Source organism: Stomoxys calcitrans, chromosome 3, assembly GCF_963082655.1.
Source record: "Stomoxys calcitrans chromosome 3, idStoCalc2.1, whole genome shotgun sequence".
In the NCBI taxonomy this organism is placed as follows: domain Eukaryota; kingdom Metazoa; phylum Arthropoda; class Insecta; order Diptera; family Muscidae; genus Stomoxys; species Stomoxys calcitrans.
The window spans coordinates 103,289,316-103,313,887 of record NC_081554.1 but is presented as its reverse complement, the minus strand read 5'-3'; the positions used below and the strand labels follow the sequence as shown (position 1 = coordinate 103,313,887).

Genomic DNA, 24,572 nt, shown 5'->3' with positions numbered 1-24,572 from the left:
GACTTCTTGAGCCTGTAGAGTGCGCAATTCTTATCCGATTGGAATGGAATTTCGCACGACGTGTTTTGTTATGATACCCAACAACTGTGCCAAGTATGGTTCAAATCGGTCCATAACCTGATATAGCTACCATATAAACCGATCTTGGGTCTTGACTTCTTGACCCTCTAGAGGGCACAATTCTTATCCGATTTGAATGAATTTTTGCACGAAGTATTTCGTTATGATATCCAACAACTGTGCCAAGTATGGTTCAAATCGGTTCATAACCTGATATAGCTGTCATATAAACAGATCTGGGGATTTGACTTCTTGAGCTTCTAGAGGGCGCAATTCCTATCCGATTTGGCTGAAATTTTGCATGACGTATTTTATTTTTACTTTCAACAACTGTGTCATATAAGGTTCAAATCGGTTCATAACCTGATATAGCTGCCATATAAACCGATCTGGGATCTTGACTTCTTGACCCCTAGAGGTCGCAATTATTATCCGATATGCCTGAAATTTTGTACGATGGATACTCTCATGACCATCAACAAACGTTTTTATTATGGTCTGAATCGGTCTATAGCCCGATACAGATTCCATATAAATCGTTCTCTCTATTTTACTTCGTAAGCCCCAATGGGCGCAATTCTTATACGAATTAGCTAAAATTTTACACAGGTCTCCAACATATAATTTAATTGTGGTCCGAACCGGACCATATCTTGATATCGTTTTAATAGCAGAGCAACTCTTTTCTTATATCCTTTTTTGCCTAAGAAGAGATGCCAGGAAAAGAACTCGACAAATGCGATCCATGGTGGAGGGTATATAAGATTCGGCCCGGCCGAACTTAGCACGCTTTTACTTGTTTTTTCTGATGATTTCGCCAGGATTCGAACCCAGGCGTTCAGCGCCACCTCTGCGCTACGGTGGCCTGCTAACACAACTCACTGTCCTAAATTTCCTTATGCGTGCTTGTGAGTTGTACAAAAGAAAGTGAGTTGATTATTAGTCTACGTTTATTGAAAGGTATTGCATGTGTCATGTTAAGATTCAGTTCTTAGCGAACCATTCGACAAAAAGGATAAAAATAGACTTTTTTTAAAAAAGACTCGGAAGCTTGATTTGATTTTACATACATAGCTTCTTGTGAAAAAAGAGTTCCCCATAAATGTGGCTTTTTCGGGCCAAAGACACTAAATTGGCCGATCCTTAAAAAAAAATCAAGGTATAGTCCGATATAGCACATTTTCGAACTTAACCTGCTTATGGACGAACAAAGAATCTGTGCAAAGTTTCAGCTCAATATATGTAGCGTGATTTCAACAGACCGACGGACGGACATGGCTAAATCGTCTTAGATTTTATTTATATACTTTATGGAGTCGGAAATGGATATTTCGATGTCGGAGGTGGGTGTAAAAAGATTTATTTTTATTTATTTAAATTGAGTTTCAATCCTGAAGATTGTAGTTTTTGAAGTACTCACTCCAAAGTTCTGATATGCTCTTGCATATTTTTTCCAGTGGTGGTAATGTCATCCTGGTAAACAACAACATATGGAATATCCCTTAAAAGACTTTCCATCGTCTTTTAAAAAATGGCCGCAGCCGTCTTGACACCAAAGGGCAGTCACTTCACTTTCAAAGTACCTCCATGCACATAAAAATTGAGAATCTTTATCCAAAACAAGCTGATTATAAGCATTGGATAAATCAAGCTTCGTGAAAACTTCACCACCCTCTAACGATGCGAAAATCTCATCAATTCTGGCCAAGGGTTATTTAAAATCGAACAAAAGTCTGTTTAGTGTGACCATGTAGTCACCGCATATCCTCAAATCACTATTTGGCTTCAAAATTGGAACTAAAGGAGTTCCCCAATCGGAATTATCAACCGGCTCCAAAACACCAGAACTTATTAGGTCCCATAACTTCTAATCTATCTTGCCTTTCAATGCCAATGGTAAAGATCTTGGTTTACAAAAAGCAGGAACTGCATCCTCAGCAATTTAAAAGAAATTTGGTTAACATTGTATTCTCCCAACTTGTCTCAAAAAACATCGGAAAATTCATTCTTGATTTGTTCAATAATCGTTGCATTATAATCCAGCAGTGGCGGATTTGATGAATTTAAAACAACATCAACTGATTTACTTTTACCTTGAAACGTCACCGATGCAGCATATTCTCCTACCAGCTTCAACCTGTCACCATTGTAGTCTACATATGGTACATTGCCTGGACGAAGGGTTTGTTTAATCTTGTTCTACTTATAAAAACAAGCATGCATCAACGTACACGAAGCACCCGTATTACACACAGCATTAAGCTCAACTCTATCAATGACAACCTAAAGAGAATACACACTCAGCAACTGTTTCACCGACATTTTTGGTTGAGACATGAAACCTTTTTCTTTCGCTAAACGCTATTGTAGGTGGGGTGTACTGTGTATCTAATATATCGCACAACTCGTCATACTTCTTAGACACAGGGGAAACTGGACTGCATAAACTATGTAACATTTTATAAGCCACGGCACCAATTGATTTTAATAAAATCGACTTTTTCAATTATTGGTTCGTTTTTGAACAAACGAAACGTGTCAAATAAATGAGTCTAATGTGAATAATGTGGCACTGTATAAATTTGACATATTTGGGCCAATATGATGAGTTGGTTCAAATATTTGACTAATCTGCATTCGAATGTTCAGAATATATAGCGGGAAGCACAACCATGTGGATGTTTCACTTTTTGGATTTCTTTCGAATTTTAAAAATCAAGTATATTACTAAAACAATAACCTTTTTTGTGGCGAATGCTCTTTTAACTATCAGGTTTTGATAATTACTGAAAATTAAAAAAAAAAAAAACTTTAAAAAATAGTACACAAAATTGGTACATTGGCACTCAGTTTTGCACTTTTTAAATAATTTTAAAATGGTTTGTGATTGATACTTTCTTTATAAGCATTATTTTTTTTAGGTAATTTAGCATGTGTTGGCATGTCTTTCAAAAAATTTAGAGTTATTTTGTTAAAAATAAATTTTATACATTATTTTAACGTGGACAGTTTTTATCCATTCCAAAGGGATCATTCGCTATTTTTTCAGAGATTTCAGTAAATTTCAGTAAATACTTTCACCCTCTACCACATGCGCAAAAACATGGCTCTGGTCGGTGAAATAACATTTTACCTAATGAAAACAACTTAAATAAAAAAGTTAGTATCGTAATTAAATCCATAATTTTAATACCGAAAGAAAGGAACTACAAAGTCTGGAGTCTACTTCCAATAAACATCTGATTGAAAACTGCTAATTGCACTTTAAAAATGCATGATACGGTTCAGTTTAAGTTAATTGGTCAACTGGCAAAACTTCAGGCGTAAAATAACAAAATTGCTAAAAAAAGTAATTCCGCAATTGATGGAAGACATGTCAACACATGTTAACTTGTCCTAAAAACATAATGGCGACTGTCCCGGAGTCGAGCAATTTTGTACCATACAACAGTTATTGCATTTATATGTCTGACGACAACCCAAATTTGTGGATTGTCAATAATACTTACTCCGGAAAATTGCCTTCCACTCTACAGACGTACTCCTTTTGAACTTGTCTGTTTCGAATCTGATGTTCCAACTGACGTGCTTTTTTTGGACTACGGCCGAACAGAAGAAGACCCGATGTTAACCGATCCAGACGATGAATAGTGCGTAAGTTTTTTAAATTGTATTCTTTAGCCAAAATGAAGACTACAGTATTATGGCGATATCTTCCACAGGGATGAACCTACAATTGAAAAAAAAATATTTTGAATAAATCAAGCTATAATAAATATGTATATAGAAATTATTTTCAATACAATTTGTACACAATAAATTAGACGTCTAGCGGAGTCCCCATGTAGCGGATACGTAGAGGTGAGCAGGCCACCCCACCTTATCTAAGGCTTGCTTTAGAGTGGATGAAGTTTCGTGCTTACGTGCCTAAGAAGGTCAGAATGAAAAATTAAATTTACGGAGCAGGGAGTAATAATCAGCACCGACGACGAGTGATCATTCTAGCCTGATAGAGGCAAGGCAGAATTTTTCAATACCAACGACTAAATAACAGTTAATACAGGTAACTCAGCTATCTTTGTGAACAGTATTACGAAAGAGGTTTTGGATGTGACAATATTTTCGACAAATCTTATCAATAAGGTCCGGGATTTGAGGGTGTCAATGGTCCGAGAAGGAAATAATCGTAATATTAGGTCAAAAATTGCACGGAATTCGATATATAAGGTGAAAACCAGCAGGAAAACAAATTCGAAAAGCTAAAAAGGAAGACTTGAGAAAGATGCTTTGTACTGTCCAAGCATAGAAGGCATTGACTAAAATGTCAATAAGATTACACCTGCATAGTGCGGTCTTTCGAAAGCAGTTGTCCGCAATTTATTGCAATTTAACTACAATGGTCTTCGAGACAGGAAGAATATAATGGTCACAGCAATCCAAAAATAAAACTGAGCAGCACTTGTACCCTGCATAGTAGTCGCCGTTATAATGTGTCACGTAAGAATTACCACTGCCGCGATAGAGCTATCAACGTGTATATACCGCTAACGTGTTTAAATCTCAACGCTTGCAAGGTTGTCTCACGCAAACAGTTGTTAACAGGTGTCAGAATTTTGTTCGCATTCTCTTTGCTGTTATTTTCTTTTTCTCATATTTTCTGCTAATGTACGCACACTTTCTGCACACAAGTGCACGCATCCCCTAGTCTAGGGACATCACATTGTTGGTGGTGAAATAACTCAAAAAGCATTCTCTCAATGAAATTCAATATTTAAGTAACCGTTGAGTGGAGCGGACGTATTTTCATTTCGCTCCTGAAAGAAAAATATCCGTATTTCGGAATAGTTACCTATTACAAACAATTTGAAAGCCTTTTAGAAGTAGGTTTCAAAGACCCAACAGCTGCCGTGTAGCATCAGACTGTAGCTGTAGTCGCATCAGACCGTAGCTGTAATGCTTTAAGCGCACAACCAGTCGTCAGACTAACTAATGAGGAAGAGACGGATAAATCAGAGCAATACGCAGTTCGTCCCCAGCCTTTAAGTAAATATGGTGTTTTCGATTTAGACGGCGACAGTGTCGATGAAAGAGTTATCGCAGGCGAATCGAGAGATGAGGACAGCGTGAAAGCAATCCGATGCACGACGAAGGAGACTGAGCCGTTTGCACGGGCAGCGCAATCGGGCGAAAGTGCTGGACGCTGGAAGGGATAGAACTGATACTCCAGGAACTTCTACGGAAGCAGCAAAGAGAAACAGATCTCCCGAAGAGCATAACACTGCTAAGACGCATAAGAAGAAAGAGAGCAAATACTCTGGGAAGACCAAGTCAGACCTCCCGCAATATGGACTCCAGACAGTGTCCTGCGAAGGACAACAAAGTCGGAACAGGAAGCGCTCACGACCCCTGTGACTTCCAAAAGGATGCCACAGCCACCACAGAAGAGGAATATGGTCGTTATGAAAGGTAAGGCACCGCCCTCTTACGACAGAGTGGCAAGCAAGCACGACAGAGATGAGATGACTTATATAGTCATCGATATCGGCAGTGCATCCGGTAGGATTCCACCAGATAATCGGTCACCAGTGGAGCATCGGCTCTATGAAATAACCCCTAAAAATTCTCTACAGAAAGCAAAAACAACTATTTTTGGGGAGTTATTTGGTTTTTTAGGGATTTATTTCCTGTTTTGAGTTATTTCAAAACAAAGTTACTCCATCTCTCACAAATGGAACAAATACCAAACTAGGATTTCGGGGTGTTATTACACATTGTTATAACAAGCATACCGTCGCAAAGCGAGGATTTACTGAAAAAAAAATTGTGAAGTTTTTAGTGACCAAAGGCGTAACAGTAAGCTTCTGTGCGTGATAGATGAAAATGATCTTTTAACATGATAGATAGAACAAGTATAAGCGTGCTAAGTTCTACCGGGCCGAATCTTATATAGCCTCCACCATGGATCGCATTTGTCGAGTTCTTTTCCCAGCATCTCTTCTTAGGCAAAAAAGGATATAAGAAAAGAGTTGCTCTGCTATTAAAACGATATCAAGATATGGTCCGGTTCGGACCACAATTAAATTATATGTTGGAGACCTGTGTAAAATTTTAGCTAATTCGTATAAGAATTGCGCCCATTGGGGCTTACGAAGTAAAATAGAGAGAACGATTTATATGGGATCTGTATCGGGCTATAGACCGATTCAGACCATAACAAACACGTTTGTTGATGGTCATGAGAGGATCCGTCGTACAAAATTTCAGGCATATCGGATAATAATTGCGACCTCTAGGGGTCAAGAAGTCAAGATCCCAGATCGGTTTATATGGCAGCTATATCAGGTTATGAACCGATTTGAACCTTATTTGAAACAGTTGTTGAAAGCAAAAATAAAATACGTCATGCAAAATTTCAGCCAAATCGGATAGGAATTGCGCCCTCTAGAAGCTCAAGAAGTCAAATCCCCAGATCTGTTTATATGACAACTATATCAGGCTATGGACCGATTTCAACCATACTTGGCAAAGTTGTTGGATATCATAACGAAATACTTCGTGCAAAAATTCATTCCAATCGGATAAAAATTGCGCACTCTAGAGGCTCAAGAAGTCAAGACCCAAGATCGGTTTATATGGCAGCTATATTAGGTTATGGACCGATTTGAACCATACTTGGCACAGTTGTTGGATATCATAACAAAACACGTCGTGCAAAATTTCATTCTGATCGGATAAGAATTGCGCACGCTAGAGGCTCAAGAAGTCAAGACCCAAGATCGGTTTATATGACAGCTATATCAGGTTATGGATCGATTTGAACTATACTTGGCACAGTTGTTGGATATCATAGCAAAACACGTCGTGCAAAATTTCATTTCAATCGGATAGGAATTGCGCACTCTAGAGGCTCAAGAAGTCAAGACCCAAGATCGGTTTATATGGCAGCTATATCAAAACATCTTTTAACGTGATAGATTGAAAAATTATCTATCAACGTAAGTTTTCTTATCAAGATGTGGTTAAATATGCGTGCAGGTTGGAATCTTGCAAGGCCAGGGTGAGTTAGCTCCCGGGCGGCAAGTGTGTTTAAGCAAAAAATTATTCGGAGCACAACCACGAAAATGAGGAAGCTTATCCGATTCCGATAAAAAACAACATTTAAGGCGTACAGCGGTATATTACCAAAAAAAGTTTTTTTTTACATGAAGCCAAAGGTGTTTATTGCGGATTTCGAGCAGGATATGAGAAAGACCGTAATACAATTTATCCTAAAATAAACTTGCGAGCATTTTTATAATTGTCTAACACTATGAACTCAAAAACCATTATTTTCAAGCTACTAATATAACCATTTGCTGTGTTCAGAATGAACAACAACTTATTTTTAGTGCACTTCAAGCGCACTCGCATTATGGATTCAAAAGTTTGCAATAAATCTGAGTTAATAAACTACTCTTAAATCAAACAGATTAAATTATTTCTGATGGTTGTACATATAGGTTTGGAGAGGTTTCTATCGTCGTTCCCATACGCAAACAAAGTGATGAATATAGACCTATAGCGATATTATCCGTTTTATCCACGACCTTGACTGATAAGCAAAGTGGGTTTAGGGCAAAACGTAGTTGTGCCACGGTACTTCTTTATGTAGTGGAGAATATTCGGTCTTTATTGAAAACAACCGTAAAAGCTTCTTGGTCCTTCTTGATCACTTCAAGGCATTTGACACAATGTGTCACGATATTTTAATCTCGAAGCTGAGAAATTACTAGGGATCTGGTAATTATGCAGCGAAACTAATGGAATCTTAGTTTCGCTGTTTCCGTGAGTAGTAAGAGTTCCTCATTCCTAACACTTTCGTGTTGAGTCACTTAGGGTTCGGTCCCAGGGTCTACGTCTTCCTGGGATATGTGACACAGCAGAAATCTTGAGCTAATATTTGATGACAACTTATCGTAGGACAAGCATGTAAAATTTACCATTGGCATTGTGTATGGCATGTTACGTACTATGTGGAAGATTCAGTATTTTACTCGAAATTACTTTATTGTTGTGATATTTATGCGAGTTCCGTCCACCAGAACACACTGCGTGAAGAGATATGATATGGGGTGAAGAGATTTGAAAGTGTGACTCTTTTGGCCAAGGGGTTTAATGGTATGGATTTTGAAAATCTTTTACAATATCGTTCGATTTTGACATTACACAAGATTATATACACCAGGTTTAACGTTTTTACACCGATAAGTTATCGATACCTCATTTCTGAGAGCAAGTTTTCATAAATACTTTTCGTCTTTGGAACAACCTCCCACCGAGATTGAAATCAATTTCCATTTTCAAATCTAACATTTTTAAGCACCTCACTTAGCTACTATTATTGTGAAATAGTCTTTACTTGGTTTAAAAATAAATTTTTGTTAAAGTTCTTATATTTATTTTCTTGTTTTTAATTTAATTTCAAACTTATTTCCTCTTCTTTCCATTCTATTATTGGGTTGCCCAAAAAGTAATTGCGGATTTTTTAAAAGAAAGTAAATGCATTTTTAATAAAACTTTGAATGAACTTTAATCAGATATACTTTTTTTAACACTTTTTTTCTAAAGCAAGCTAAAAGTAACAGCTGATAACTGACAGAAGAAAGAATGCAATTACAGAGTCACAAGCTGTGAAAAATTTTGTCAACGCCGACTATATGAAAAATCCGCAATTACTTTTTGAGCAACCCAATATTATTTTGAGTTACATAATTTATAAATTTTGGCATTTTGGCCCAACTGATGAAACTAATTATAAGTTAATACTTCTTGTACTGTCAAGGAATCATAAATAGAAATACAAATTGTAAATTCAGAGAGTTATTCATCTTAGGACGAAATTGCCAGACAGGAAAATAATTCTACACAATCCGCTGGATTTGAATATGTTGTTTCCAAGAACAAATACCAAAAGTTGTGCTTTTACCGCGCAAACACCAGCAAATTTGCAACATACACCAGATAAGTTTGCAAGCAGATGCCAATTTTCAAGGACTTGGCATATATAATTATCCTTAGTGTACAGACTTATATAGATTCAATGCGGGGCTTTAATTAATGTGAATTTTTAGATAAACTGAATTATTAAAATTAATTTCTTTAATTTGTTTCAATCCTTGAAAAATTAAACAAGATCCCAAAAACCATTTTCTTGTTGGGGCATTATTTCATTTAAATTTTTGGAGAGTTAATGCATTATAAAATAACTCCCCAATTTTGGAGATTAGTTTCATTTTAACTTTTGGGGAGTTATTGCATTATAAAATAATTCCCCAATTTTGGAGATTAGTTTCATTTTCATTTTTGGGGAGTTATATCGTGGCGCGGGAGCATCTGGTAATTGAATTCTGAAAGGGGTCCATAATTACATATAATGAGTTGCGAGTATAAATGGGACACATTAAGACGTTTTGCGTCAGCAGAATGTAATGATTCCGTCAAAAAGCTCGTTGGAAGTACCCACACGCAAATCACGACCTTGTAAGAAAACGGACATCCCTTAGCTCACAAAGGCGACAGTCTTCACCAATGGTGAGGGCGGCAAATTGACGACGGAATGTATGATGGAAGTCTTTAACAATCACATTCAAGATTTTTTCGTGGAGAAATGAGAGGTATTCCACGGGGAGGAAAAGGAGGAAGAAACTCTCCTTGATGTGGGCATTGATCAAGTCTTCGTGACAAGTTTGGCTAAGACATGGCGCACAGGGGGACCAAGGCCATCATTTTGAAGATTATGAAGACAGGGCAGTGGAAGGGCACTCAATAACGCCTAATGAACAGGGGGCCGTTGACGAGCCATCACCGACTCTCTCAATATTGGAAAGACCATGATAAGCAAACATCCTAATTCTAAAACATCAGGCAGTGCAGGGCGAGAGACTCAACACAGCCTAACGAACAGGGACCCAACGATGGAACTATCAACGACTTTGTCATAAAAATTTAAATTATGTATTTTCTTCAGAGACAGGGATGCATAAATGGCCTCACTTTATCTGCCTTTGGACCATCCGACACCGCCACCTACGTCGGAGCTGCACGGTTGGTGAGGAAAGCAAAACAGACAGGAAATGAGGTACTTAAAGGGTGCGATGCGATCTCTCAACACATGGGGTAGTACCAACATTAATAACCTGTACCAAGCCCTAGCAGAATTCTTGAATACTTATGGCCTATTAACATTTAATGTTGATAACAACGCTACCTTCGTTAACAGGTTTAGGGAGGAGGTTTTTAGATGAAACAATATGTTCGAAAAATCTGAGGCCTAATTATCGCATCCGTTATCGCGCGAGTTTTTGTAAGTACAAATTGGATCATGGCTTACGATAGTAATTTGTCAAAAAGTTATCGATTTTGGGGAAGAAAAATCGATACGCCGAGCCTATTTTACCATCTCAAAGTTAAAGAATGCAAATGGTTGTTGTGGAGAAAAGTTATTAATATTAATAAAATTAATAAAACACGTTTTAAACAATATGCAATTATATTTTAACGATATGTTAATGTTTTTATATTATAAACCTTCTTCTTTACTTTATATGGAACAAAATTTCTTTGGAATATTTTTATTTTCGACAATTAAAGAGCTTTTAGTGAAATACCATGCTACGAAAATAGTATATGGCTTGACTAACAGTTCCACAATATAAGTGCCTTTATCTGAATTCCATATGATCTTTATTGGTCTACGAATTTAAGTATGGATGTAAGGTATACTCCATACTTAATTTCAGCCCGATATGTTCATGATCCCCAAACACTTGGCCATGCAAAAATATCAGCATCGTGCTCTACTTTCAAATACCATTTGTTTAAACCCCATATTGCCATTGGTTTGGTGGAGTTTACACGATGAGGCGTCCCCAACACATGGCGGCCCCAAAACAGGTTATCAAATTCATTTTCTAATCTCAAATACCTTTCATTAGAGGCACATATTGGCATGGTCGAAAAATTGTTACCCTTTGGGGGGGTTTTGGGGAAGGGGTGATGCCATACATTTGGATATTAAATTCGTTTTCTACTCCCAAATACCTTTATTTGAGACCCATATTGCGATTATAAGTAAAAATTGCTGTTTGTGGGGTACTTTGGGAAAGGGGTAGACCCCCAGAAAATTGATCCCGAAAGTGGGTATCAATTCTTGCTCTACCCCCCAATACCTTTCATTTAGTCTCCACATTGACATGGCCAGTAAAAATTCCCGATTTAGGGGTGTTTTGGGGATTGAGGTGGTCCCTCAAACACTAAGCCCGGAAAATACATCAGCAACGTGCTTTATTTTCATTTATCTATATATGATTTATTTGAACCTCATATTGCCATTGCCCTCAAAATTGGATATCAAATTCGTTTTCTAATCTCATTTAAACTCCTCAATGCAAAATTCAGCAAATATGTCCGGTTTGGGGTATTGGCCCTAAAAACTATAAATATTTAGTTCCACTCTCTTCAAGACCCAAATTGTCTTGGTGAGCAAATACGTACTAATTGGGGGTTGTTATGGTGGTGGGACGTCCCCTCGATAGTTGGTCCCTAATGTTGATATCAGATACGTGGTCTACTCCAAAATACATTTAATTTGAGCCCCATATTTCCATAGTCGGCAAACATGAGCGGCTTGGGGGTGTTCTGGGGATGGGTGGCCACTCAGTGAGTTGGTCTTGAAAATATATTTCGGATTCGTGTTCTACTCTAAAACCCTTCTTATTTGAGCCTCATATTGCAATAGTCAGAAAATACTTCCTATTTGGTTGGTGCTGTGGGGGTGGGGTGACCCCATAGACACTTTTTCCGAATTGATATCAGATTCGTGCTTTACTCCCAAAGACCTTTCATATGAGCCCCATATTGCTATGGTCGTAAATTTGTCCCTTTGGGGACGTTTTTGGGGGCAGGCGACCTTTTATTTAAGCTCCATATTCCCATGGTCAGTGTTTTGGGGGTTGGGGTGGTCCCCCTAACACTTGGTCCGACAATTGGGTATCAGATAAGTTTTCTTATCCTAAATACCTTTCATTTGATTGGTATCATTGTCGTGATTGGTCTAAACATATGTTTGGTTGGTTTTAGGGGGGGCGGTCCCCTTAGGTACCCCATCCGAAATTTGGATACCAAATTTTTATTTTTAGGGTACTTCATGAGAGCACACAAAAATCCGCTTAAATCGCACCACCCATCTCCGAGATCTGGTATTTTTGAAAATTAGGGCAAGAAGGAGGGTCCGCCCCCCTTCAGATATCAAAAAATTTAGTACCCTATTTTCACCACGGCGTCATTATGCACCATCTGTGAAAATTTCAAGAAAATCGGTTCAGCCGTTTCTAAGTCCATAAGGAACACCCAAACATACAAACAAACACGAATTGATTTTTATATATAAGACTAGCTGAGCCCGGCCCGCTCTGCTGCGCCCGATTATGCTATGTTGGAGAGAAGTACATTTCTGCGCAATTGTAGTTGAAAATGTATTCCAATTTTCCCATGGATTTTTCTACACTCAAGTACCTCTTATTTAAACGTCACATTGCAATGGTCAGTAAAAGTCCTTCTTGGGATGTGGTGGACCCCCAGACACTTGGTCCCAAAAGTGAAAGTCAATTTCGTGCTCTATTCCCAAAGATTTTTCATTTAAGATCCATATTGCCATGATCGGTAAATATTTCTGATTTGAGGGGTTTTGCGGAACACTTAGTTCCGCAATTGAATATCAGATTCGTTTTCTACTCTCAAATACCTTTAATTTGAGTCCCATATTGTAGTGGTTGGTCTATAAATCCGTTTGCCGGGTTTTGGGGTTGGGCGGCTCTCCTAGGCATCCCACCCCAGAATTTGATACCAAATTTTTTGCTTTTAGACCCTTCCTATATTCCTATACTTTATTTTTCTTTATTCAAAGGACCGATAGGTTGTCATAACAAAGATACATGCTGATGATTAATTTTTACCACTCTGCCCTCTCTCTGTTCATGTTGGCATGTTTTTAATTGGATCAACTAAATCCAATTGGATCAAACAATTTCAGTTGAAGACTGCCAGATGACGCTAATTTAAACGTTAGTGCTACTCGCTTTCAGTGGATCACATGGTATGGTGGTTGTCTATGAATCACTATTCCTCATTTAGCCTTTTTTTATACCCACCACCGAAGGATAGGGGTATATTTTTTATAGGTTTTGTGTCCATAAAAGGCGCATTTATTGTCCGATGTCGCTGAAATTTGAGACAGTGTGTTTAGTTAGGCTCTTCGACGTCTTTTTTCAATTTGATCGGTCCAGATTTGAATATAGCTGTCATATAGGCCGATCTCACGATTAACGGTTTTGGGTCCATAAACGGCGTATTTATTGTCCGATTTCGCTGAAAAAGTATTGCCCAGCAACACGTCGTTTGGTCTCGTCTTTCGGTGAGCTAAAAATGGTTGCACCCTTATCGTTAAGGTTTGCAACTCCTGCTTTCACGCTGAATGTTATAATTTCGGGGCTATGGCGGCCTACATATTAATTAAATCACACAATGTCCCGTTCGGTCATTATAATTGATCGACTGTTTTGGGTTGAGGTGGTCCGGTAGATATATGAGCAGAATAATGATATCAGATTCGCGGTACACAACCTTATACCTTTCATTTAACCTCATATTGTCATGCTTAGTATATACAGCCTCCTAGGTTCTTGGATACAAAGTTTAATGTCATACACGTAATCTGCTCTCATTTGAGTTTCATCAAGCTATGATTGAGTAGTATTCCCATTTGGGGAGCTTATCAGGGATAGGGCGACTATCAATTACTTGGACCTCGTTTTTTATCGTAGTCTACTTCTGAATACCTTTCATTTGAAACCTATATTGACATATACGTCCAATATGTCTATTTGGAGCAGTCTTCGGGTTTGGGCTACCCCTTAGAAACATGAACCCAAGTTTTTATACCATATTCGCTTTTTAATCTCCAATATCTTTCATTTAATACCCATATTGTCCCTATCGGTCAATTTTTGATTTTGGGTGGCGTTTTTGTGGTAACGGAGGAGGATTCGCCCCCTTCGAACATTAACAAATTTCATAGCCTATACCTCCTTCCTGACCATATTCGTAATCTATTCGCGAATACCTTTTATTCGAGCCCCATGTTGTCATTATCGTCCAATAAACCAATTTGGGGGGTTTTGGGGTCGGGGCGGCCCCCCAATTACTTGAACTCAATTTTTAATATGGAAATCGTACTCTACTCTTGAATACCTTTCATTTAAGTCCCATATTATACCAATCGGTCCACTTTTAGTTTTGGGTGGTACTTTTGCCGTTTTTGAGTCTATACGGAACAAGCAAATTTACAAACCCACAAACAAACATACAAACAAACAAACAAACATACAAACAAACAAACAAACATACAAACAAACAAACAAACATACAAACAAACACAAATTCATTTTTATATATATAGATTGTTGTTTTATGTGAAAAAAATATGTGGAATGCGTCGGCTCTCTTAACTAAAAATTTTCTTTTTAGATGTTACTTTATAGTTTTTAGAGCGCACAACAAGCCGATTACTGGCTTAGGTGTATGTCCATAGTGGCATGGGGCGGATTGACATCTGCACCCTCCTTTCAACCTAACCTAACGTCGGCTCTAGCACAGCCAAAGGTACTTGTTTGATGTTTGTTTTTTCGGGCAGGCACAAGGAGAACAACAGCGAAAGTACAATTGGATAAAGTCTACACATTTGGCTTGAAAAAATATCCTGCTACCTTAAATTTAGTGGTTAAATGATTCAACTGTTGGTTTGGTCATGTTTGTAGATAATTTGATAATTTACTTTGCCGAATTTGGCTTAAGCACAAAGTAAATTTTTGTTCAATTTAAGGACCAAGAATGTGAAAATATTATAATAATTGTTTTATTTTGTGAAATAAATGCTTTGATGTCCTATTTTTTGCGTAGTTTCATGAAAATAGACGATAATTTCTTGTTATTTACGATAAGTAAATTGCGGCTGGCAAAAAATCGCACATTTCTATTCGAAGTTTTGAATAGAATTAATCGATAACGGATGTCATAACCCAAAAAATGCGAAACTCGATCGCAATAAGTCGATTGCGGATGCGAGAATTAGGCCCCTGATAGATGAGGGTCAGGATTAGATGATCTCCATGAAGCACTCCTTCTCTGCCCATCGCTACAATAGGTTTAGAATAGCACGACTCCGAATCCGATAAGCTTCCGTAATAAGTTGAAACCCAACCGAAAAAAAATTCCGAAGACAATCAGAAGAAGACTTGGGCAAGGTAATTTAGATTATCCAAGCATAACGACATTGACGACAAAATCAACAGGATTACTCAAGAACTCATGTCCAAACTGAAACGTTAGTAGACGAGATGGGAGAGAGAGAGCAGAGAACACCGAGGACATGTAGAGGTTTTTTTATGAAAACGAATTTTCCACATAATACGACGGGAATCACGGAGACACCGGAATATTGGAACAATGAGGTTGATCGAAGGCTTATCATAGCGGAATTTATGGTAAAAGAAGCCTTGTGGAGCTTCAAACCATTTAAATCGCCCGAATCTAATGGACTATTTCTGGCGTTACTACGCCCCACCTGGCCACTATTTTCAAAACGTGCCTAGGACTCCGACAGACTGACAGCAGGTAAGGGTGGTATTAATACCCTGGCAGCATTTTTTTGCGAAGCAGCGACTGCATCTATGACACTTAATGCGATGGGGAAAAGGATGGAAGATAGGAGCAGGTCATACCATCGCGGTAAAATCGTGGCTACGATAGGAAATCCGGATTGATTAGAAGAGTTTTCCGATCAGATACCTGAGATGGCACTTCGAGATACAGCTGCAAGGACACAGTCTTGGATTGACGGAACTCTGGTATTGCCATCTGGGAGTACATGCTATACAGATGAATCATAACTTGGTGACGGAGTGGGTCTGAATGTTTAGATCAAGAACCCAGGGACTGAGATTTGTTTTGACTGCCAGACCATAATACGATCCTGCAGGTAGAGATCCGGGCGATCACGGAATATGGGAAGTTTTGTGGTGTTAACGCGAAGACGTCAAGTGTAAACATCTTTACGGCCAATAAGCTGAGCATTAGGGCAGTTGTTATTGGAGGACGGTAAGTCTTGGACGGTAAGTCTTGGAGTGTAAGAAGGAAATTAATGCCTTCCCTTGGGTGGCACAATCCGCGTCGTTTGGTTGCCGAGTCATAGCGGAGTAAGGGGGAATGAGAGAGCCGACGATTTGGTAGTAAAGGCCAGAGGACTGCCGTCGATAAACTTGGTTAACCCGAAGTATTTCAGGTCGACGCAGTCCAAGTTAAGGGTGTGGTCGACGACTGCGCATGTAACACTGTGAAACCGCGAAACTGTCGGTAGGACGGCGAAAATCCTATGGGGAGATCGTGAGAAGACGAGGCTTTACAGAAGAAAAGTAAGAAGGAGGTCAGAATAGGTTTCGTTACAATAACGGGACACATAGGACTACGAGCTCACTTGTGCAAAATCGGTGCGGAAAGTGATAGCATGTGCAGGGCTTGTGCGGAAGATGATGAGACAATGGCCTATTTCTACACCCAGAGAAAAGTTGATACCAAACGTGTTCATTTCAGTACCATACGGTATTGATAGTAAAGCAATATCGCATGTTATGAATGAATTATAAAATGATAAATAATGTTTGATAATAGCCTTATTACCATACTGGTATTGGTTTTAATACCAATTTGTTGTTGGTTTTAATTCCAAACCGTTATTTGTATAAGTACCAAACCGTAATTGAACCCCCTAATGAAGCAAAATAAAAAACAATTAAAATACATTTTAGTTTTATTTTATTTCGATTTATGTTAAGAGTTGTTACTAAACAATTACAAAAAATAATGTTACACCGTTACGAACCTCGATTCTTTGTATCCAGTAATTGATTCCATATCCATTAATGGATATGGAATCAATTGATTCTTAGAAGTGGTTTTCATATGAATACACAAACACAGCATCGTTTACCACACAAGAGATTTATCATTTTCACCGCTTTCGAGTATTTCAACACGTGATGGTATTAACATTTTTGCCAACAACACAAAAAATAGTACCATACCATACATACATACAGTGTATGTCATTGCCCAGTTTTTGCTGCTAACAGTCACCGGTACTTAGGTGGGCACCCAGTACCAGACCTGAACCAACTAAGGGGCGTGGCATGGCAAACAATTAGATTTTCCTTTCCGAGGTTACTTTTTAGTATTTATAGCGCACAAAAAGTCGATTACTGACTCAGATATTCGCACGCTTTTTTAACCTAACCTAAGCTATATCAAATAGTAAAAAAATGCATAAATCACTTTTAGAAAAAAATTACATATTATACATATATTATACGATAAATATACAGTTTTAAAGAAATTATAACATAACAAATAGAAATGTGCTAAGCTCGACTGGACCGAATCTCGGGAACACACCATCATGGATTCTGCGGAAAATTTCAACAATACAACATAGTTGAAGGCATATGTGAAATTGAAGCTTCTAGGGGTCGTATAAGACTAATCAGGAGATCGATTTATATGGGAGCTATATCACGGTTGTTGAAAGTAATAAAAAACGCTCTGTGCAAATTTGTAGCAAAACCGCATTACAGTTGCGCCTTCCAAGGGCTCAAGATGTCAAATGACACAGTTGTTGGAAGTCATAACGAAATACTCCGCGCAAAATATCAGTAAAATCGGATTACAATTGCGGCTACCAGCGAATCAAAATATGAAATCGGGAGACGCGAACTAAAGGGGTTTTCAAAAAAAAAAAAACACACACACAAATCGCAGAAAATGCATGAAATCTTTATTTGAATCGATTGTACGGTCCATATCATTTAATGTTATTGCTATGTGTTTTGGTTAGTTTAGGCATTTTCCCGATCTAATGATCATGAGAAATTATGTTGGAAGAGATGATTTGCAATTATGGAGTATTACTGCAAATAAATTACCTGATCAACAGCATCCTTGAACACATGACACGCATCCATCGGTATACATTTCAAAAGGTGACTGAACTCGCCCGCAATTTTTTGCTCTGTTAATGTGTACATGACTGCCATAAAATGGCCACTTCTTTCTAAACTAGCTGAACCGAGCCCGCTCCGCTGCGCCTTCTTTTACAAAATATGGAACAAAATTTTCTTTCGAATATTTATATACAAAAATTGAAATACCATGCTGCGAAAGTGATATACATACATATGTATGACGCTTGACTAGGTAAGGTTGAGTTGAATAGAGGGTGCAGATATTAATCCGCCCATGCCTCTATGCGCTCTAAAAACCAAAAAAGAGCACCTTCGCACTTCCTTTCAGTAATAGCCTTGTATTCTCACGATCTGGATCGCCCATAGGATTTTCGTCGTCCTACCGACTGTTTCGCTGTTGCACAGTGTTAGATGCGCGTTTGTCGCCCACACCCTTAAATAGGCCTGCGTCGACCCGAAAGGTTAACCAAGTTTATCGACGGCAGTTCTCTGGCCTTTACCGCCAAATCGTCTGCCATTTCATTCCTCCTTACTCCGATATGGCCCCGTACCCAAACGATGCGGATTTTGCCATCTCAGAGAAGGCGTTAATCTCTTTCTTACACTGCAAGACTGTTCGTGACCTTACCTTCCTGGTTTTTATTGCCCCTATGGCCATCTGACTGTCCATAAACAGGACAGGTTTTGAAGCCAAAGAAGTCAAATTTTTTACCCGATATTTGAAAAAATATCCGATAGAGACCAGTATCCCGGAAAAAAATTTCTTTTGTTCACAAATATTAACAAAATTTGGATAAGATGTAGTATACAAAAGTTCGGGGAGGCCGGTTTCATTATCATACATTGTACCAATAATAATAACTGTTACGAGAAGTTTGCGTGTCTTTACATTTAGTTTACATCGGCTGGGAAGAAATTGTATAGGTTTTTTGAAATATTTTGGTAGGATTTTTTTATAGTGACAACTTTACTTTACTTTAATTGGCTATGAAAGAATATTTGTTCCACTAGATGAACGTAGAATAGCGTTCCAAGCATCTCGATCTTCTGCGCTCATTTTAAAATCTCTGACACCAAATTTCGAGGTGTCTCCCACCACTTGATCTTTCCATCGGGCTTTTGGTCTTCCCGGTTTGCGTATACCACCGTGTTTGCCTTCAAAAGACTTCTTTGCTGGAGCTTCTTTATCCATTTTGACAACATGACCTAGCCAACGCAGCCGTTGTATTTTGATACGTGTAACTATGCTATGGTCGTCATACAGCTCATTCAGCTCGTGGTTCATACCGCGCCTATATTCTCCATTAGTGCAAATTGGTCCATATATTTTACGAACACGGGTATTACAGTGTCTTTCGATTCTTCAAACGCTGCTGTTATTACTTCCGGTGACCGACCTATGATGTCGATGTCGTCGGCATAGGCGTATAGCATTTGCTCTATTGTAATTAGTGTGTCATATCTATTCCCATCTGCATCTCGTGTTATCTACTCCAGCAGCATTTTAATCTTGTTTGGTATTAAATGGATCCGAGAGAGTCTTTCCTATTTTTACTAAGGAAAGCGTATCAGTAAGTGTCATCCTGCAATCTTAATAATTTTGCAGGGATACTAAACTCAGACATGGCTTCAAATACCTTTGAACGTAAAGGGGTATCGAAAGCGGCTTTGTAGTCAATAAAGAGATGGTTGGTGTTGAATTGTCCTTCTCGAGCTTTTTTCCAGGATTTGGCGCAGTATGAATATCTGGTCTAGGTTGGATTTACCTGGTTTAAAGCCCCATTTATAGGGCCCAATTATTTTATTGACTTAGGCTTTAATCTTTCACACAGTGCGGTCAAGAGTATCTTGTATGCAATGGAGAGGAGACTTATTCCTCTGTAGTTGGCACATTTCGTCTTGTCTTCTTTCTTGTATACAGGACAAGGTGTGCTGAGGTTCCAATCATCGGGTATGCGTTCTTCTAGCCAGATTGCGCACACAAGCTGATGCATACGCCTTACAAGCGTGTCGCCTCCGATCTTAAATAGTTCAGCGGGTAACCCGTCGTCTCTTGTTGCCTAGCTGTTCTTCAGTCGGGTCACTGCTACTTGGACCTCATTCTGACTAGGGGGTTAATATTCCAATCATCAGGGATTGGTTCTGCGGTATCCTCTTCTCTGCCAACGTCGGACACTATCAGTTGGGTAAACTAATATTTCCATATCCTCAGCACGCTGTCTGTGTCAGTTACTAGATTTCCTTCTTTGTCTCTGCAGGAGGATGTTCCTGCACCAAATCCATGAGTTTGATGTTTAATTCTTTGGTAGAATTTTCATACTTCATTCTGACTCCTGTACATCGCAGTTCGCTCACACTCACGTCTTTCCATTTCCGTTTGCTTTCTGCCGTTGTGTTTGCAGCCTTTTAATGTCTAGCTTCCGCGCAGTGTCAGATCGTACTGTCCTCGCCATGTTCAAACGGGTGGCAACCTTTGCTTCAAAAAGGTAATGATCCGAATCCATATTCGCTCCACGGATCGATTCTACATCTATAAAGCTGGATGAATGCCTTCCATCTATCACAAGGTGGCTTTGCGAATGTTTTTATGTTGAAATCTGGTGCTACTAACCACCATGTTTTCTGCCGCGGCGAAATCTATCAGCCTCAACCAATTATAGGACGCTATCTCGTGGAGGCTAAACTTTCCGACTGTTAGACCAAAGGTGTCTTCCTTCCGATTTTAATATCATAGGCGGGGAAGCGGTCATATTCTCTCTCTAGGTGCTCGTAGAAAATATTCTTGGTCTGCTCGTGTTTGTCTTTCGTCGGGGCATGGGCACAAATAGGGCCAATTTTGAAGAATTTTGCATTTATGCAGATTGTGGCTAGCCTCTCATTTGCCGGAGTAAAGCTTGAGACAAGGTGTTTCAGTCTACGACTAACCACGAAACCACAGTCAAATTCGTGCCTCGTGTTATTGCAGCTATATTAAAGTTCGTCACCGTTTGGTGTTGTAGTGACGCGAATATCTGCCTTGTACTTCTCCGCCAGCGCGTATACTGCTACGCGCTGGCTGGAATGTCCTACTCTCTATGGAGAGTACGGACATTCCAGACATTTAGATCCGCAAATCATGGCTTTTTTCGTTTGCGTGGGACGTCAACGTTAGGGGGGTCCGTTTCTACTATTCCTTTGTTTCTCATAGTAATTCTCAGAGTTTGCCGGGGGCGTTTATTGGCCGAGCGCCTCAGCCGCATAAGATACATACAGATATATAATATTAACACAATAAGAAATCTGGGCAACCATGCACAACCGTACCTACGATCCCTCTTCCATATTTTGCTTGGTCGAGGCTAATTAAAATCATTAATAATATTAAAAAAAAAAATTATTTTGTTCACTTGTTGTGACAAAATACTAAAATTAAGTGAATATAATATCAAGATTTCAACGGATTGTACAGGTCAACAGCAACGTTTCGATTACAATAAAACGTTTAAGACAGTCTAAAACTTTTCAAAAATAAATAAGTCGCTATTACGCTTTGGGCAAAGCAAACACAAATGTTAATGAGCCTTAAATAAAGTCCACAACATAGATTAAATTGTGCTCATGATTTATAAATGTACGTAGGTCACTTTTCGATGTATTTCTCGCTAAACCGATAATTTTTCCCATAGTGCTGCATTGGCAAGCAGGGGTCTACTGCTAAGTCACTATGGAGCCTCTAGAAGAGGAATGAGGGGACCTCAGTCACTTTTGGCAACGAAAAGTGACTAATCCCGATTAATTAACCGGGCGCATTTCTTCGTGGTCGACGAGCCAGTGAACAACCACTTCAATTGACCGCAAACGAAGTTACAAATGTAGTTTGCAGCGCCAAGTCTCCCAAGACGCTTAGCACTCTACACTGATGCTGAAGAAATTGGATGTATCTGAGTATCTGAGTTGAGTACATAATTTTACTTATCTTCAACTTTTCTCTGCGTACTCTCATAGTTCCCGATATCTGGAATATGGGCAGAGTGATCCCGTTACTGAAAGCTGGAAAGGACCCGAGTAAAGGAGAGTTGTACAGATCGTTTTCCCTTCTCTCGCCAGTACCAAGACGCTTGAGGGACTTCTCCTCCCGGGCCAAGCCGATTACCATCACGGATTCCATAGACTTCATAGCACGACGACTGCTTTGCAACATGCGATAGGACAGTTTTCATGGTCAGTCATGCTAATCATTCGGGTCTAAAACATTGAATGAACAATGATCTGTCGAAGCCCTGTCAGTCAGTCACATCGATGCAATTTGTTGCCAAGATAAAAGGATAGGTGTTACCAAGATTTGTTACAAAGATTTGCATAGCAAAGTAAGCATTGCTGATATCAATTGCGAGCTTATGGCAAGAAATTCAAATAAGCCACTTGGCCACCTATCGCATAACGATCATGGGAAATGATCGATACCTCGTAAAAGACCGTAGTATACAGGACCTGAAATCCAGATCTTGATGTTGCTGTTGATTCCGAAGACAACCCTGGTGAAGAGGACCCTCCGTCCAAGGTGGACGAATAGTCGAGTTGTCAATGACAGAAATGACGTGCCATTGGGCTGCGAGCTGCGAGGAGGAGTGCAGTAACAAGGGAGAAGATGTTGAGGCTTTTGAGGAAAACGCATTTCCCACAGGATATGTTGGGACAAACGGACTACCTGGCACTCCATTTATGGACTACCCCATCTGGATATATTCCGAAAGCTTAAACATTTTTTTTTTCTATTTTTGAAACAAAAATTGCGCTGAGTTTTTACTTTTCAGTTTTTCAAACTATTCAGGGAATATTCATTTAACAATTTTTATAAGGCTACTCTCAACATTCGGCAAAAATGTTACAAATAAAATTTTTCAAAAAATATTAAATTTCCAAGTTTTTTGCCTGTTAGGGCGAAGATAATTTAATTTAACAATTTTTCGTTTGTTTCTTTTTGAAGACGAGCTCAATGATCGGCGATATTTGCAATGGTCTCTGGCTTTTCTTCTCCATTGCAAAAATCTTCGATCATTGAGCTCGTATCGAAAGGGAAAAAGCGAAAAGCATATTACTATATATATTAAGGACAGTACTTACTGGTATAGAAGCTGGTTTGTTCACAACAACAATATCGTCGTCTATGTGTACAATTGTGATTGGTTCACAAGTTACTGGAACTTCATGCCTGCAATTTTGAAAAGATAAATGTCGAATAATAAATTTTTTGCATTTTCAATAATACGAAGAAGATAAATTAAATCTCATAATTTGAGGCATACAACTGTTAAGACTGTTATTTATATTTCAGTTCCATCGATAAAAAATCATTGAAAAAGCTTCTTTTGTCTTAAAAAATACTCAATACGACATGCTTCGTCCTGATACCACCACCACAGCCGTTGGGACTTTCGAGTCCGTTCCAAGCCTACTCGTCGGCCTAAGATTTCACGCTGCAAACCATCAACTGTTTAGAGGATAATACGCTGAGCTATCCCGAGTTGCTGTTTAGTTTCCGTGCAAAATAAGTACTTATTACGAGGTGGTGGTTGGTCCACTCAACGGTTCAAACGGTACCAGTAAGTCTACTGTTAAATCATTTTGATGCTCACGTTAGTATAAATAATTGGCTCTCGGTCCCTTTTGGTAGTGTAGAAGTGATAGACTGTAAGTGTTTAGATTTCTAACATGGATTTTTGGTTAATGTGTAGCATAAAATTGTTTCAGACTGTAAAACTCATTTGTGCCAACTACAGAGGAATAATCGCATACAAGTTACTCTCGAGCGAACTGTGTGAAAGACTACAACCTAAAGTCAATGAGATAATTGGGCCCTATCAATGCGTCTTTAGACCTGGCAAATCCACCCTAGACCAGATATTCACATTGCGCCAAATCCTGGAAAAGACCCGAGAAGGACAATTCCACACCTACCATATCTTTGTTGACTACAAAGCCGCCTTCGATACTCCCTTAAGTTCAAAGGTATTTCAAGCCATGTCTGAGTTAGCTATCCCTGCAAAATTAATAAGACTCTGCAGGATGACACTTGCTGATACGCGTTCCTCAGTAAGAATAGGAAAGAATCTTTCCGATCCATTTAATACCAAACGAGGTTTCAGACAAGGAGACAGTCTATCGTGTGATCTCTTTAATATCCTGCTGGAGAAGATTATACGAGATGCATGTGTGAATAGATATGACACACTAATCACACGAGAACACATGCTACTCGCCTATGCCGACGGCATCGATATCATAGGTCGGTCACCGGAAGTGGTAACTGCAGCCTTCGAAAGAATCGAAAGAGAGTCAGTGAAAATGGGTCTGGCAGTAAATGGAGATGAGAAGAAATGGATGGATTCAACTCCCAAAAAGCCTTGCACAACCGACCAGATAAAG

General features: G+C 38.9%; 1 protein-coding gene across 6 annotated transcripts in view; it reads right to left on the bottom strand.

Moving 5' to 3' along the window:
• The window catches only part of LOC106091660 (pseudouridylate synthase RPUSD2), a 431,111-nt gene that overhangs the window by 128,629 nt on the left and 277,910 nt on the right, over window positions 1–24,572 (bottom strand). For all 6 annotated transcript variants that reach the window (XM_059365906.1, XM_059365903.1, XM_059365901.1 and 3 more), the window contains 2 exons: window positions 23,271–23,358; window positions 3,570–3,790 (listed from right to left, as the gene is read on the bottom strand). In XM_059365906.1, coding sequence (XP_059221889.1) covers window positions 3,570–3,790; window positions 23,271–23,358 — 309 coding nt within the window. The remainder of the gene's footprint in view (window positions 1–3,569; window positions 3,791–23,270; window positions 23,359–24,572) is intronic.